The following is a 16,534-nucleotide window of genomic DNA, read 5'->3' on the forward strand; positions in this document are numbered from 1 at the left end:
ATATCATAACATATTTTAGTGCCAGTGCAATGTTTATTGTAAGGTTTGTCGGAAAGAATTGGTAGAGCTAACCTGTCTTTTATAAATCTAAAGACTCTTACGAGATATGAATGATGTAATATTACTCAATAGTAGGGGTGGCACGGTTCACAAAACCCTCGGTTCGGTTTGTATCACGGTTCTATGGTCACGGTTCTCGGTTCAGTACGGTTCTTGTTGTTTTTTTTTCTTTTAATTTTTAACACTCCAGAAATGTATTATCTTATTAATGTATTAATTATCCATAATTTAGGATACAGTATTAAAAAAGTTATATCATGTAATCATGCACAAACTGAATTTGACTTTAAGCACATTATTGGGACCATCTCTGAGAAAAGCCAGGTGAGATTTTGATACAGCAAGAGGGAAGACATTGATGATTTCAACATGCTTTTCATTTATTTGGCAAAAAAGAGAATGTGTATTGCCATCTACATGAACTTATGTGCCTTTTTAGCACACAAAGATAACTTGCATTTATCAAAATGCCTACTTCAGTGTAGCTATAAGATTTATTACTGAGAGGCTGCTTAAATACTGCAGAGAGTATATGTGGATGAGAGAGAAACATAACGTTTATACCTGTTATATTTAAATAGGTCTCTTTTGTCCACTTTTGACTACTTCTGTCCTGATTACTTTAAGGGGCAGTTTATGAAATAAGATCGCGCAACTTTCACACGCTAGCAAAATGAAACTACGCGGAAATCAGCCGCTTTCGTTTTATCAACGAAAGGCTAAAAATAGCGCTGAATACGAAAAGACGTAAAACAGCGTTCATTACCTCAGATTAGATAAATGGTCGGAGAGAAGGCTGTCGCGTGTGGTTGTATCTATTGTTTTATTTCCGCTGTCATCATAGGTAACATAAAATAAAAAATGTTTCCACACACCAAACTTATACGACACTGGGGCATCCTCCAAATGCGGGCCGACTTCCATTTCTCTCCCTCTTGCCATTTCTACACGTAACATGACCGGCAGCAGTCACCTCTTCTTTCGCGCTATTCGCGAAAGGGAAACACGCTATCTGGGGTCACATACAGGGCATGAGGCTACATTGCGCATGCCATGAACCGTTGAACCGTACGGCACACACGCGCTCCGAACCGAGACAAGCGAACCGAACGGTTCGGATTTTTTTCATGAACCGTGCCACCCCTACTCAATAGGTACTCCAGATTAACATCAGATACGCAGAAACAGTGTGCGTTATGGACGCTTTAACCTGTTTGGGACTAGGAGCTTGCCGCCTACCGTCCAGAAACCAGAGGTGGTGTGTTCGGCCCTTGAAAAGTTGAGAAATGTTCAACCTCTTGCAGCAACAAATCCTAGTTCGGTAACCCATGGCGTCACCCATTCAAAGCGTCAATGCTGACGCACCGTGTGAAGCTACCTTAAAGGGATACTTCACCGATTTAGCATTCAGCTTTGTATCTGTAGAAACCCGGCAGTATTACTGAATGACCATGTTTCCCTCCCTCATTTCCCCCTGAGAGGAGAGATATCTGCATTTTGGTTCTGCAAAAAAGTCCTCCGATGATGTAATATGACGATTTTTGCATCATCGGAGGACTTTTTTGCAGAACCAAAATGCAGATATCTCTCCTCTCAGGGGGAAATGATGGAGGGAAACATGGTCATTCAGTAATACTGCCGGGTTTCTACAGATACAAAGCTGAATGCTAAATCGGTGAAGTATCCCTTTAAGTATAATATGAAGAGTTTCGTTGCAAAACGAGATAACCACCGTTTTTTTAATTGTTCAGAAATCGCGTTTTTTGGTTGTGCATTCCAATTAATTTCAATGCAACTGCAGTTGGTTTGTTTTAATTTAAAACCTTCATAACTTAAAAAAATACAGCTAAGTAGCACCATAAAACAAAATAATAACATGATAACATAATAATAAACATGTTTTGACAAAAATGTAAAAAAAAAAAAGGATTTATCTCGCTTTGCAACGCAACTCTTCATATGCATATTTTGAACTATCAAATATAGCACTCATGTTATTGATTTGGTTAACTTTCAAAGATTGATATGTAATGACATTTACATTTGGATAAAGGAATATTTAAACAGAAAATACAAAATTGGGTAAATGACGTGACGTTAATTATTTTGTGTCCACATGGTTTAATTAAATGTAAAAGTGTTAAAATTTCAAAATAAATTTGCAGATTACTTGCATACATTCTCTTTTTGAGGACCAAGTCTAAAATATCTGGTTTTAATTGATTTTGAGAATATTTGGGGGAAAATTGCAAAAATGTCAATGTGGTGTAACCGGTCTGTGTCAGTTGGTGTAACTCGTTTTTTTATGGAAAATAAATATATTCATAAAAAAATTTGGAATAAAATATAATCATTTAGTTTAGTGTAATATGATTTTTACCTACATTTTTACATCATTTGTCAAATATTATTTAGAAAACAAAGCTGTTTTCTATCGTGTGCTCACGTGAAACTACAGCGTTTAGTTTCGCATGCTGACGTGAAACTTTTGCTTTCACGTGAGCACGCGAAACTAAACTTTAAAAAAATTCCACACATCAAGGTTTCGCATGAGCACATGAAAGTTTCACGTGAGGACATGAAACTAAACTTTAGATTTTCTTACTCCAATGTCACCTTAGGGGCTCAGTAGTTTTCAGCATATGTCAGGACAAATATTACAAAAACACATAAAAATTTACATTTAGAAATAACTAATAAAATAATATTTAAACTTTTTTTTGATGATTATGCTTACATGCCATTAGGGATGGGACGATTACCGGTTTCACGATTAACCATGATAAAATGTCCTGGCGGTTATTATTATCGTTTAAAATGTAATTATCATTACAACCGTGTTTGATTACCGTGATTTTGAAAAGTCGCGGTAAATCCTGTCCAGCCAGAATCAGCTTGACGCACGCACGCGTGCAACATTGGTGTTTGCACGAGAAGGCGTGGCGTAAGGCAGTAACAGGTGCACTGTGTTTTAATGCATTGCTTATGTGTGCATTTGATGTTCTTATTTAAGGTACTGTTCATTAAAACAGGTTCATACCTCTCAAGGATCCATGTTAATGTTCATTTAATGCAGGGGTGTCCAATATGACCAGTCGATCGCACATGCAATGCCGGTAGATCGCACATAAGTTAATAACTGTGTATGCTGCTCCACGCCTCCACGAGCTTCAGAAAACAAAGCACCAAATTGGGATTATGGTCTTAGAAACAAGTTGCTGCGCATTTCTTCTCAAGTGTGTTTTTATCAATCTTATGCCTGCCCGCTGCAGCTAAGTCGTCTAACTTCCGAAATTTGAATGCACATACATGCAGGAGTTGATCCACGCGTACGGTGTATGTGCACGCGATCGATTGACCAACCGAACAAGAGAGAGATGCTTCTGATAATGTTGTCATTTTCTAGTTTATTTCATCAAAACCGCATCTCCGCTATAAGGAGTACTCAGCATGTACTCAATGATTTTTTTTAACTCCTCAAAAAGAATGATGTAATGGTGACAGCCTTAAATTCAACGTAGAAATAGTCCTCCTAACACACATTTAAAGTGTTATTAAAAAATGTAACAGTGTTTTGTTAAAAAATGTTTTTAGCAGGTAGCGGCTTTATCATTTTAAAAGTAGATTGCCACACAAAAAAGGCTGGACACCCCTGATTTAATGTTTATGCTTAAAAAAGTGCATATAGCTGCTAATTGTATTTGTTGTTTGCTGATTTTCAAAAATTAAACTTGTTAAAATGTTTTCAGTGTGTGTATCAGTTCTTTTTTAACATTTCCATCTCAATTTAAGAAAACCATGATAATATTGATAACCGTGATAACTTGGGTCACTATAATCATGATATGAAATTTTCTAACCGTCCCATCCCTACATGCCATCAAGGTGGATAAAATATTTATATATTTCTGATTCTTTGGGGCAACTGGCGATTACACCATTTTACCTTTTTTTATGTCCACTCAGTCTTAACTTTCATAAAAATGGTGCGAATTTAATTTTTATTGCATACAATTAACATAAATACACGATGTGCATTGAAATAAATCTGATGCTTGCTTTTAAAACAAGTTTATTAAAAAGATTTTTGAATTTCTCATCTTGCCAAACCCAATTATGTTTATAATAGTAGTTTAAGGGCACATTTACAGGCCCTTAAAAAGAACACTTCAATGGCTCTGCAATCATAAAAATTAACCCTGTAATTCCCATGGGCAGATTTTCTTCCTATGATGGTGTAATTGATGACTTTCCATCAAATTATGTAAGAAAAGTCAGGTTTTGGGAAGGTTTAGTCTTTGGTGTTTAGAATTCAGTGAAATTTTTGTTTAAAGTGCTTGTTTGTTTGAAATAATTATTTATTTGTGTTGTTTCAATATCTTTATCTTGGCTGTGCGTTCAAGGGCGCTGAAGGGAGGGGTTCTTCCAGGCTAGAACCATCAAAGATAATATTGTGAGCCCATAAATAAATCACAACTTTCACAGTACACCTGAACTGTTCATGTGTGAAGCTGCATCTACATAAGCGAGACATCGGAAACCAAAGCGATGCAATTACAGACAAATAAACTGGCAGCAGACGCTGAGATCTGTGAAGAATACACAACACAAAGACAGAGAAGACTTTCAGCTTTCCGGCTTTGTCAATTCACTTTCATCCTACACTCTTCCTGTGGCTCCTCTCCCATTTAAAACTGCTCCTGTGATTGGTGTTTGAAGGAGATGGGAAATAGTGCTGGCTCAGGAACAGAGGAACGCTAACAACAGTTAAAATGACAGTGTGGTGACATTGGATTGTGGAAATGTTTGTAGCGCTTAATGGTGGCCAATTAGACAACACTCGACTGTAATTAGGTTTTCACTTCATTGTCCAAGTCTGTGTGTAAGTGCACGTGGGCTTCTTTGGAGGCGGATGGTGTTAAGATGAACCCGGTGAAACAATAGACTCATTTTAATTTATTTGCATGATCGACACTGGGCTGCGGTGGATAGTTGTTTGCATAATGGATTTCGAGTGGCAAACGGGTTTGATTCGTGTCACCAGCAGAAGTTCTGATCCAACACCAGCTCAGAGGAACAATTAAATGATAAATCATCAATGACAACACTATATATCTGATATATCTGATAAACACATTTAAATAGTTATAAATTATTTAATTAATTATGTTTATAATTGACTGACCATAAACTACTCAGCAAAGCATTTTAACAATTAGGGATGCACCGATAGGATTTTTTTTGGGCCGATACTGATTTAAACAGACAACTTCTGGGCGATTCCGATGCCGATATTAAACACATGTATACAATACTATACAGTTGGTCTATTAGCTAGTTTATTTCTGCATCAAATTATTTTTACTGAACACGGATTGTATCTAATTAACATTCAACTGACCAACATAATAAGAGAGGCATAAATTAAGCTAAAACGAATATAATAAGACAGCATGACAACCTTCAAATGTGGTTTTTGCTATTCAGCATTTCTTTTATTAACAACATTAACTCATTTTTTACATTACACTCTAAAAAAACAAAGGTGCTATATAGAACCAAAACTGTTGCTTTGGATCGTAATCATAGAAGAACCGTTTTTAGTGCCATATAGCACCGGTGAAGCACCAGTGAAGCACCTGTGCAGAACCACACAGGGGCCACACAGCACCACTAGAGCACCAAATATGGTTCTACATAGCACTATATGGTTCCACACAGGCGCCTCACCGGTGCTACACGGCAACAAAAACGGTTCCTCCATGACTACAAGCAAAGAACCACTTTTGGTGCTATATAGCACCGTTTGTTTTTAAAGTGTACATATAATGGATTTCTTTATGCAGTTAATTAATAAACAATCGGTATCAGCCTTTCTCGTGCTATTGCCGATGGTTTCAAATTTATCAAAAATCAGCCAATAAATATCGATATGTGTCGGCCGCCGATACATCGGTGCATCACTAATAACAATAGTTAGTTTCCATCTTTACATTTTAATAAAATTATTAGCAATGGAAATGTTTTAGAATAAAGAAAATTTTACTGTAGCAGCCAACTTGTAGTTACAAGTAAAGGAGTCTGGGATGGCACAAGGTTGACTAAATCATAAGGATGCACCAAACAAAAGTATTCAGCCAAAAAAAAAGCATTTTCGGTGTTTGGGCAAATAAGTGAAAAGATCAAATTTAAACTTTAAAAACACAACAAACAGGTCAGCAGTGTGGAAACAGTGTATAATGTCAGAGAAAGATAGTTTTTTTTTTGCTAGTTTTTGTCCGAATAGTTTTTGTTGTCGAACATTCAGTTCACCCCTAATTTAAATTTTTTGGGAGAACCATGCCTTTATTTAAAACTTTTCAAAATAACTAAAATAAAAAGCAAATTTGAACTTCAGAATTTTAATATTTATCATATTATGTAGGGCTGTGGCAGTTGTCATAAGCACCGCACCACCACTGTGGTAAAGTGCGACCGTGATGGTGTGCACGTCACAAACTATAAAAATTTTCAGTACACTCTCGCCAAGCAAGATGTGAACGCAAACAGCCAGCAGAATCAGAGTTAATGCTCTATTTGCAAGAGGTAGAAACTCATTCTCATCTGCGCAACCATCAGAGTGCGTTTTCAGCGTGGCTGGAAACGTTATAAACCAAAAAGGTTCCTCACTTGAACTTAAAGTGCTATAACAAAAACACGCACATTATAGGCGCAGATCCCTTGGGTGCTCCGGGGCTCGAACACCCACTGAAATTGCCCAACACATATCCACAATTGGTATACATTTGCTTCATATTTCGCATCTAAAACCATGTGCAAAACATGAACGTGCCTCTTTCCTACATTTTTCAAAGCGTTTGGGCGGCACTCCAGAGCGTCTGTTGTTGCCAAGTAACCTAAGCATTGCTTGACGTTGTGACAAGCACCCACTGGTGAAAAAAGAAATTGGGGGCCTATAAAAAATTAATCTCGTTGGTAAAATACTGCCACCAACACAGCCCTTATATTATGGAGTGTAAAGCCCTTTTCACACAAAGATTACAGAAAATTCATATAAATGCATCTGGGATTTGTTCAGGAATCGTTTGATTTTGGTTCATTCACATGGTTAGTGATTTTCCGGAATCCGTGCGTGCATTCACACACATGCCGTAAAGATCCTGTACAGTACTGTGCAAAAGTCTTAGGCCACCATGCCGGAATTAGATTTGTTGTTTTTGCAATGTTATATCATTTATAATTGTTTCTCAGTCTCTTTAATAGAATACATCCAGAAAATACAGGAAATGTATATGTAGTATTAAAAACTGTATAAAAATGTAAACTGATGCGTCAAAAAAACTCCCCTTCCACTTGAGCAATAGCAGTAAACTGCAGGATCTCTTAAACCTAAATAAAATTAAATCCTAATTTCTAATTTTAAAAAATTAGTCTTTTTACTTCATTAAGCTCAAAAACGCTCAACAGGGCTCCAGACTAACTTTTTTCACTAGGAGCACAGTGGCCCCCAACTGACAATTTTAGAGGCACAACCAGAAAATTTAGGAGCACACACCGTAAATACAACATGCTAACCAAATAACCACATTTCTACAAATTTCCACTAATAAATAATTTGATGATAGATGCAGAAAGTACAATGTACTGTTTCAAATTCAGCGTCACATCACAAAAAAGGTCAAATTTACTGGTCGCACATGTGTGACTGGATGTAAAATTCAGTGGCACACTCTCAAATTTTGGTGGCAGTCTGGAGCCCTACTCAAGATGTGTTTAGTGCCAAGAGAGGTCACACTAAACACTGACGATGCCTAAAGAAGACATTTAGTCCTAAAAATTATTATTTTTATTTTTTGTATATATTTCCTGTATTTTCTGTTTGAATCTTAATAAAAAAGATGGTGGTGGTGGTGGCCTAAGACTTTTGCACTAAGACGATCTTCCACGCTTATGAACGCGATTTTGGCAAAAAGACAAGACTTGCAAAGTTATGTTAAAACATCTGAGAGCTTCATTAACTGCTTAAAGTGACCCAGAACAAACATGAAGCAATAATGGTTTTACTACAGCCATCACTTGTGTAGACAAAGTTCATCTGCACTCTTCACTCAGTGTATAATTCACTACTCTAATGTATATAATTAGGGCTGGGAGTCACCAATCAGAGTCAAAGACAGCCCCTGAAAAATAACCAATCGAAGCCTTCAGAGGAAATAATAATCAAATTTACAAATAATATGCAAAAAGCCACAAACCCAAAAAGATCAGTAACTAGTCAATAGAGTTAAAAAATTACCTATACCACCCCTCACAAAAATAAATACACAAATGTCATGTTTTTTCACATGTTATCCGATAAGTTCCACATGGAAATGTATATGGGATTCACACAAAAATGTTCCAAATTATGAAAATGAGGCCACTTGTGAAATTCATGCTTTTTCTGCAAGAGACAAATATGAGAAATACCAATTTAAAAACACTCAGACCCATGTGTTAATAGACAGCAACACCCTTCTTTTTTCCAGCAACAGTTGAAACTGAAAGGTCTTGCATCAGTAATCCATTTATGAATGTGATACATTATAGTCTGACATCCTGAACTGTGTTGGGAACTGTGCTGTTTAAATGTGTTTTAATGAAACAACAGTGTTAAAAAGCTCAGAGACAGAATAAGAGGATATTCAATCAATATAATCCATCGACATGACCTCAACAATTCTGCTTAAGACACACCCATTAAAAATAATCCAACATTTTTCCATGTAGTAAAATAAGTAACCCTTCTTTAAAGCGGACATATCATGAAAATCTGACTTTTTCCATGTTTAAGTGCTATAATTGGGTCCCAGTGCTTCTATTAACCTAGAAGATCAACCCAGTAACTTAGATTTGGTAAACCATCCTCTGCAAGCATGTGAAAAAATAGGTCACTGAAATGTGTCTCCCCTTGTGATGTCAGAAGGGGATAAAACCGGCCCTTTAAACTGCACTTCCATTTAGTACAGATATCAGCTCATTTGCATTTTAAAAGAACTTTTTGCTCACACCTACAAAGTGGCAATTTTAACTTGTTATTATAAATTTGAGCTAAAACTTCACATACTGTACATACTCTGGGGACACCATAGATTTATTTGACATCTTAAAAAAGTCTTGTAAAAAGTCCCCTTTAAAAAGATGCACCTAGTGAAGAAATACTTATGAGATTTTACACCAAAGAAAATAAAGGGTATTTATGACAAATACATGTGACAATGAATGCATTAAAGGCATGTACAACTCACCTAAACGTGCTGCAATGAGATGGGTGGTTCGGTTTGGGTCTTTGGCATCGACAACCAGGGTCTTGCCAACCTTGGCACCCAGCGCCTTGGCATGGTACCACTCTCGCGTGCGCTCCATTGGATAATTGGATGGATACAGGCCACTGAAAGCGATTGTGGTGCCCGCCAGCGTGCGACTCTTCAGCTCAGGGGCGATTTTCCGGATATCTGGCATTTCCGAACTCTCTTTTTTAGGTAAGGCCTCGTAGCGCGAGTAATACTCCGTGTGGATGCGAACCAATACCCCCTCGAGATAAATGAGGTGGTCGTCCTGGTCTGTGTCTTCCTCTTCCTCATCATCCTCATCCTCCATGCTGTGGTCTAAAGACTCCTCCCCCATGGTGACACCTGACTGCTCACTGTTTTGTGACTCTGTTTCCACCTCCTTCTTATCAGAACAGCCATTGCCTAAATCGCCAAGACCTTCCAGATCGGTGCCTGGAAGATCTCCCAGTTCTGTCTTTTGTTTACCCCCGTCTCCATCATCCTCTTTGCATTGAGAATCTAATTTTGCTTGTTTGCGTTTCCCAGCCTCTAACGTCCGTCTTTCACCATCACTGTCCGATAATCCCGTTTTATCCTCTTCGTTGTCACTGTCACTTGAGAGGTCAAACTCCAGGTCATTGGAGGTGCTGTCAGGAGCGGTATTTGGCATCTCAGTCACACCTGAGCTGGCATCCCCCTCTCCTTTCACATTATACTTGTCAGTATTATCTGAGCTCTCATTGGGCTGTTCCCCAGTGGGGTGAGTCCTCTCATTGGCTGAAGCTCCCTGAGTGGCGCTGGCAGAGGACGACGACGACTCCTCGTGCCCAGCTTTTCGATCCTTGCTGGATTTCCTGAGCCCGTTTCTCTGTTCCTCCTGTCCTGATGTACTAGAAGACTCCAGGTTCTCTGCAGGCCGTCCAGCCTGGCTACCTACAGCATGATAACAGAAATAATGCTTAGACATAACTTACCATTAAATTAGTATTTAACAACTTTAAGTTGACCCAGCTTTATCTATTCTACCCATGATGTGCAACTACACAACTACACATCATTTTGCACTGACAATTTTTCTTTGTGTTTTCAGAAAGGAGGGACTTATTTTAATGACCACTCTTAAAGGGACATTCCACTTTTTTTTTAAAGTATGCTAATTTTCCAGCTCCCCTAGAGTTAAACATTTGATTCTTACCATTTTTGGAATCCATTCAGCTGATCTCCGCGTCTGGTGCTAGCAATTTTAGCATAGCTTAGCACAATCCATTGAATCGGATTAGACCATTAGCATTGTGCTAAAAAATAACCAAAGAGTTTCAATATTTTTCCTATTTAAAACTTGACTCTTCTGTAGTTACATCGTGTACTATAGAGGAGCTGGAAAATTAGCATATTTTCAAAAAAAGTGGAATGTTCCTTTAACAGACCGGAGTATTTTATCCTTTCTTTAGTTTGTAAATCGGTTTAATAGATCCCGCCGCTGGTTGGCACGCTGACCTCAGACTGGCAGCGTGTTTTCTGGCTCCTCTCCTCTGATAAGCAGATTAATTCTGAGTTTACAGAGAGAGGTCACACACACATGCACCTTTATTAAAAGCCCACTGATACTTCTTATTAAACCCTGCACACTGAACTACCTTTTCTTTCACAAAAAGTTTTGCAATTTGAAAGAAATCTAATCGCCTCTTTCAGCAAAGCTTAGGATCTAAGCAACATTTGTCTAATATACCAATGAGACAAGAAACACTCCAAAGAAGTCTCATGTAGAGATTGTGGGGACAAATAGGATGCACCAAGCAGGAAATTACATCAGAGGAGCAGCTGCATCAACCTGTGTGTTAATCCAGGGTAATGTATTGACTGTTTGTTTTTTGTGTGTACGCAAATGCTGAATAAATGAAGAGTTTGGTTCCAAAACGCAATAAACGCCATTTTTTTAAAAAAATGAGTTACTGCCAAAATCAGTATTATATCAGGTCAGTAGTTAAAAGTAAATTCTTAATTTTACGCAAAATCTAATATCAGCCTTGTTATTCTGTCATCTTTTCTCCCTTTTTTCCCAAAATGCGATAAACGCCACTCCTCCTTTTTTACAGAACGCAATAAATCCGCTCCAGAAATTACAGTGCACCATTTCACGCAATGTAAACAAACAATGGTGGCCACGGAGTCCTAGTTTTCCTCATCTACTTTGTGATCAACAAACAAAACAAAATAATACTTTAATTGCATTGATAAACCTGTGATGTTTTTCTGTGACGGGAAAGAAACGTAAGCCATCAACATCTAATAATTTCCGTGAGAGGCACTCGGGAGACGGGTGCTTGTTCTCCCGACAGCATCATGCTAACACATTGACCCCAGAGGATCTTATGAAAAACTTTCCATTATTTTACTCAAAGTCAACGAAAATCGAGCAGGACCAAAACATTTTACAGCTGATCGCTGTGAAAAATGCTAAGCGACAACGTCAAGTATAACCGCAGCAATGACAGTGTTCTTAATATGACAAAGTAATGTTTATTTTTTTAATCAGTGTATACAACTGTTCAACTAAATGAATATAAAATGGCAAAGATGAATGCACATTTATACATTGATTGAATAGATTTCTAGCATTTTGAAAAAAAAAACTGTCTTGGATTTATTGCATTTTGTGGAAAAAAGAATTTGTTTTTATAATAAATCTTTGAAAATCAAGTTATGGATTTGAATTTTTTTATGTTTTTATAACCTTAAGATGCTATGTGAAAGTTTTAACAGAAAATAGTGGTTTTCATCTTGTCACTTTCTTGGTATAGAAAACATGTTTTTACCGAAATTTGTCAAAATGGATTTATGGCGTTTTGGAACCAAACTCTTCAAATATTATATTAAATAATAAAAAGTAACTAAACATGTTATTGCTGAGTATTTATATTGTCTTTATTAAAATTAAAGCAAGTGCAGATTGTTGCCTTGTGGGTGTAAAAACAGTGAAAGAGTTCATTTATGTGGGCTGGGGGGGACGCTGGACGGGGTCAAACCAATTTACACATTTAAATAGATAGGACTTTAGTCTTGCATGACTGAAATATCTACCCAGAGGCATTGCATACATGGCCGCCTTGTGACATGACTTCCCTAAACAAACTTTGTTTTAGTTAGAATAATGTCTTAAAGGGTAGAGGCATATGTAAACAGCGGACAGCTAGGCTGTTTTGTAGCATGGCTGATATATATAATCGTTTCCAGTAAGCTGAGTTAACATTTATTACAGTAATAAACATTACCTGCAGGTTTTCTGGCCATCTGAGCCTCCCGTGAGCCCGGCGGGGCATTGATGTCCCCTGTGCCTTGGAAGTAGATGTATTTCTTCACTGTGATGAGGTTGGGGGCAAACTTCCACACATCCTCTCTATCATCTATAATGCACACCATAGAGTCTCCGCAGGGAAACAAATTTCTACAAGAGACAACAATGCGAAATCATCACTTGCTTATTCTAAAAAAAACATGTTTGTCATATCTATGAGCTGGCAGAGCGTGCATGAACATGTTTTCATATTAGCATTAGGCGATTTAGGGGCCAAATCCTTTAATGAGAATTGATTTATTTGGGAATATCGGGTGCATCTAAACAAATTCCCAAGAGCATCTTCCCAACAGCTTGAGATGTGTAATGGTAAACAAAGTCATTCAAACTAATAGAAGCATTGAGCTGCGCAGACTTAGCTTCTAAGACTTTATTGACTTAAAGAAAGTAAAGAGTATGCAGTAAAAGTCTGATCGTGACTCTGGATGCTCTTTACAAACTGTTCTTGCTTCAAGGTCACTGTTAAGAGCCTTGTATGAAACCCACACATATTAACGGTCTGACACAAGGACATCCAACCGCTTACTGGATTTCCTTCTTTATACTTTAAAAAAAAGTAAATATACATTGTGCATGGTAGATTTAGCGCAACTTTATTTAATAAAGTAAATAGTAGGGATGCTCCGGGATTTTTCCAGCCAATACCTGGACCGATTTGTTGTCTTCGTGATCGGCCGATATAGCCTGACGTTGTCATACTCAATTCTAGTCAGAATTTGAGTCTGATACCGCTCCATTGAGCTATAATTATGAGGCGTGTCTCAACCGAAAAATGCCTCTGCACTCAATTGGATAGACCTACGACCAATCAGAGCAACGGAGTGTGTGACGTACGTTACGTCTTTTACAACCTGACCGAACTGCTAGTTATTTCGCAACAATGACACTAACATTGTGATTATACTGAGTTAGCGAATGTACATCAACACCTATTATGTTTACAACATTTCGTTTATATCACAACATGAAGTATTTACTAAGTCGTAGAGTAAGACTATCTCTTACCATTTGTACGTTAGGTGAACTTCATCCACGACAATACCCATTACGTTTGCTTGAAAATATTGGAGCCTAGCATGTCCCTCACTTATTCAGCAACCACGATTCCGGGCTTCCGAAAAGAAGCTGGCAACGACCGCTAATTATATCCATCTCGTCGTGCACGCTGAGTTGCATCGCCGTGATAACGTTACCCATTTCAGTTGCGACCAACTTTTGCCGAATAGGAAGGACGGCAAAAACATCTTTCCGATCAACAAATGCCTTGCTCGCGTTTCTCTGTTCCTCTTTTAAAATCAATGCTCTGTCGATATCTTTTAGAACAGACTCAATGTCAGAATCCACACATCTGAACTCTACAGCAGCAGCCATTCAACACACGCGCTCTTTGGTGACGTGGTTCATTACGTTACTGTTGATTATCTGTCCATCATCGTATAAAGCCCGCCCTCACAATTTGATTGGTTTGACCAGCATTTGTCCAAGCATAGTAGCTCCTCAACGGAGAAACGCCAGACCGATCTTCCCGTTTTCACATTCTTGTGGGCGGGGCTAAGATCGGCTGGCACCCAGGCTACGGCCGATACCAATGGCCGATACAAATTTTTCAAGCTGATATGCAAGCTCTTTGATGACTGTAACTGTTAAAAAAAATTCTAGATAAATTAATACCACAGATGTTGCCTTTGTTATATTACTTGGAGTAATTAGGTATATTATTTTAATTGCTTTAAAGGCGGAGTCCACGATGTTTGAAAGCCAATGTTGATATTTTGAAATCACCTAAACAAACACGCCCCTACCCCAGTAGTATCTGGACCTTCTGTTGATAGACCCGCCCCACACATACGCAACCCAACAAGGATGTCGGTTAGTAGACACGCTCCTTACTGCTGATTGGCTATAAGTGTGTTTTGGTAGTCGGCCCGTCTCCTTTTCCAAAGCGTTTTTCAAACATTGTGAACTCCGCCTTTAACATTCGTGTGAAGTATAACAGTTCTTAAGTGAAGAGCAGAGAGTGATTTTAATGAGAGATGAATTAGTTTACTGTAGGTTACTGTAGCTTTAAGACGAGAGAGACAGAGAGAGAGAGATCCAAATCTCAGCCCTATGATGATAAAGTAAACACAAAAATTGGTTCATGAGATCAGCAAATTTAGAGAATACCGATCAAGTCATTTAATGCTAATATCGGCCGATTGTGATCTGCGGCCGATCGATCGGAGCATTCCTAGTAAATAAAGTTAATAAATAAATTTAATTTGTTTAAAAAAGAAATAGGGAGTTAAAAAATTTTCAGTGAAACCAAAGCAATTTTGCTGATGTACTATATGTAAAGGATAAAGTATAGGCAGCCGGTTGTTATAAGAGAAATCTGCTTATTATACCGCTATTTATTTCATAAGTTAGGTACACTACAAAAAATTACTTTCTTATTTAGTTTTTTTGTCCTGTTTTTCAGGACAAATATCTAAAAATTCTGAAATTAAGATGCGTTTCATTGATGAGCAAAATGGCCTAAGATGATAAGTTTTAGACAAGAAAAAAAACATTATAAAATCAAGAGAATTTGTGCTTAAAACAAGCAAAAAAATCTGGCAAAAAAGTTGAAGAAAAATTTTCTTACCCCATTGGCAGATTATTTTTGCTTGTTTTAAGCACAAATTCACTTAAATTGTATATTTGTATTTTGTAAATTGTATTTTTAGACTTATTTTTGTTAAACTTATTTTCTTAGGTCATTTTGCTCATCAAGAAAATACATCTTGATTTAAGAATTCTTTTGATTTGTACTGAAAATACTAAGTAAGAAAGTCATTTTTTGCAGTATAAGGTACATGAAATATTAATTTGAAATCTTTTATTAGCTCATTCAAATGAAATGCAGACCTTCCCTAAGGAAACTCTGTTTAATTTTGAGATTGAGAAGATAATATAAGATATAGATAAGACAAGACGTTCAAATCATTTGTAAATATAATGCTATATGTTATCAAAAAACATATTTATATTTAATTTTTGTGTAATATTCAACTGTACCTGTCAAAATGATTTGCAGCATCCGGTTACCTGTGTTATTCGTTTTGAGTGGTTGTTACTAGGGAATAACAAACCTGCAAATGTCGCGACTGGCCAATCAGAATCGAGCATTCCAACTAGCCGTGTAAGGGGCCAGTCACACCAAAAGCGTTTATGGCAGTTGCAGGTGCCTTTTTTGAATGATATTCTATGGGCAGGGCGCATTTGCGCGCTGTTTATGCGCGCCGAGCGCCTTGCGTTTTTTGCCGCCTGCCGCGCACACGTTTTTTGAAGGAGCGCTGAGAGCGGAGAAGCGCCCGACGTCATTCGAGTCTTTCCATTGTCCAATTGAATGAGGGGAGAGGCGGGCCTTACGTTGTGGTGAGGGAAGTTTACAGTTGCTTTGAAGAACCGGACTCCACTCGCTCTCTCTCTCCTGCGTGTTTGTGCACCTCTCACCCTCAAACAAGGTCAGAGCAAGCGTCCTCTTTACAAAGTTTCTGCTAATATGACAGTTAACAGCAAAAGAGCGCTCACGCTTCAATATTTGATTGACAAGACAGCTGACTCGGTGGTTGCTTAGCAATATGAAAAGTATACTTGAGAACCATGTTGTCCCACGTCTGTACAAACTGCTTGTCCAGTTTACAATTGTGGCAAGTTTTTTGAAGGTGAAAAAGCGGTGCTTACCATGTCCATACCACATGACAGTGATGATGGCTTGTGCACCTTTTGTATATTTACAGACACGCAAACAGATGCACCTTTTTCTAAATTAACCTTTTTAACT

The 16,534-nt window shown here is 37.8% G+C and overlaps 1 protein-coding gene across 2 annotated transcripts in view; it reads right to left on the reverse strand.

Annotated features, from left to right (window-relative positions):
* The window catches only part of ctdp1 (CTD (carboxy-terminal domain, RNA polymerase II, polypeptide A) phosphatase, subunit 1), a 112,575-nt gene that overhangs the window by 84,711 nt on the left and 11,330 nt on the right, over positions 1–16,534 (reverse strand). For both annotated transcript variants that reach the window (XM_055220634.2, XM_055220633.2), the window contains exons 7-8: positions 12,644–12,816; positions 9,348–10,304 (exon numbers count right to left, since the gene is read on the reverse strand). In XM_055220634.2, coding sequence (XP_055076609.2) covers positions 9,348–10,304; positions 12,644–12,816 — 1,130 coding nt within the window. The remainder of the gene's footprint in view (positions 1–9,347; positions 10,305–12,643; positions 12,817–16,534) is intronic.

Source organism: Misgurnus anguillicaudatus, chromosome 20, assembly GCF_027580225.2.
Source record: "Misgurnus anguillicaudatus chromosome 20, ASM2758022v2, whole genome shotgun sequence".
Lineage (NCBI taxonomy): Eukaryota > Metazoa > Chordata > Actinopteri > Cypriniformes > Cobitidae > Misgurnus > Misgurnus anguillicaudatus.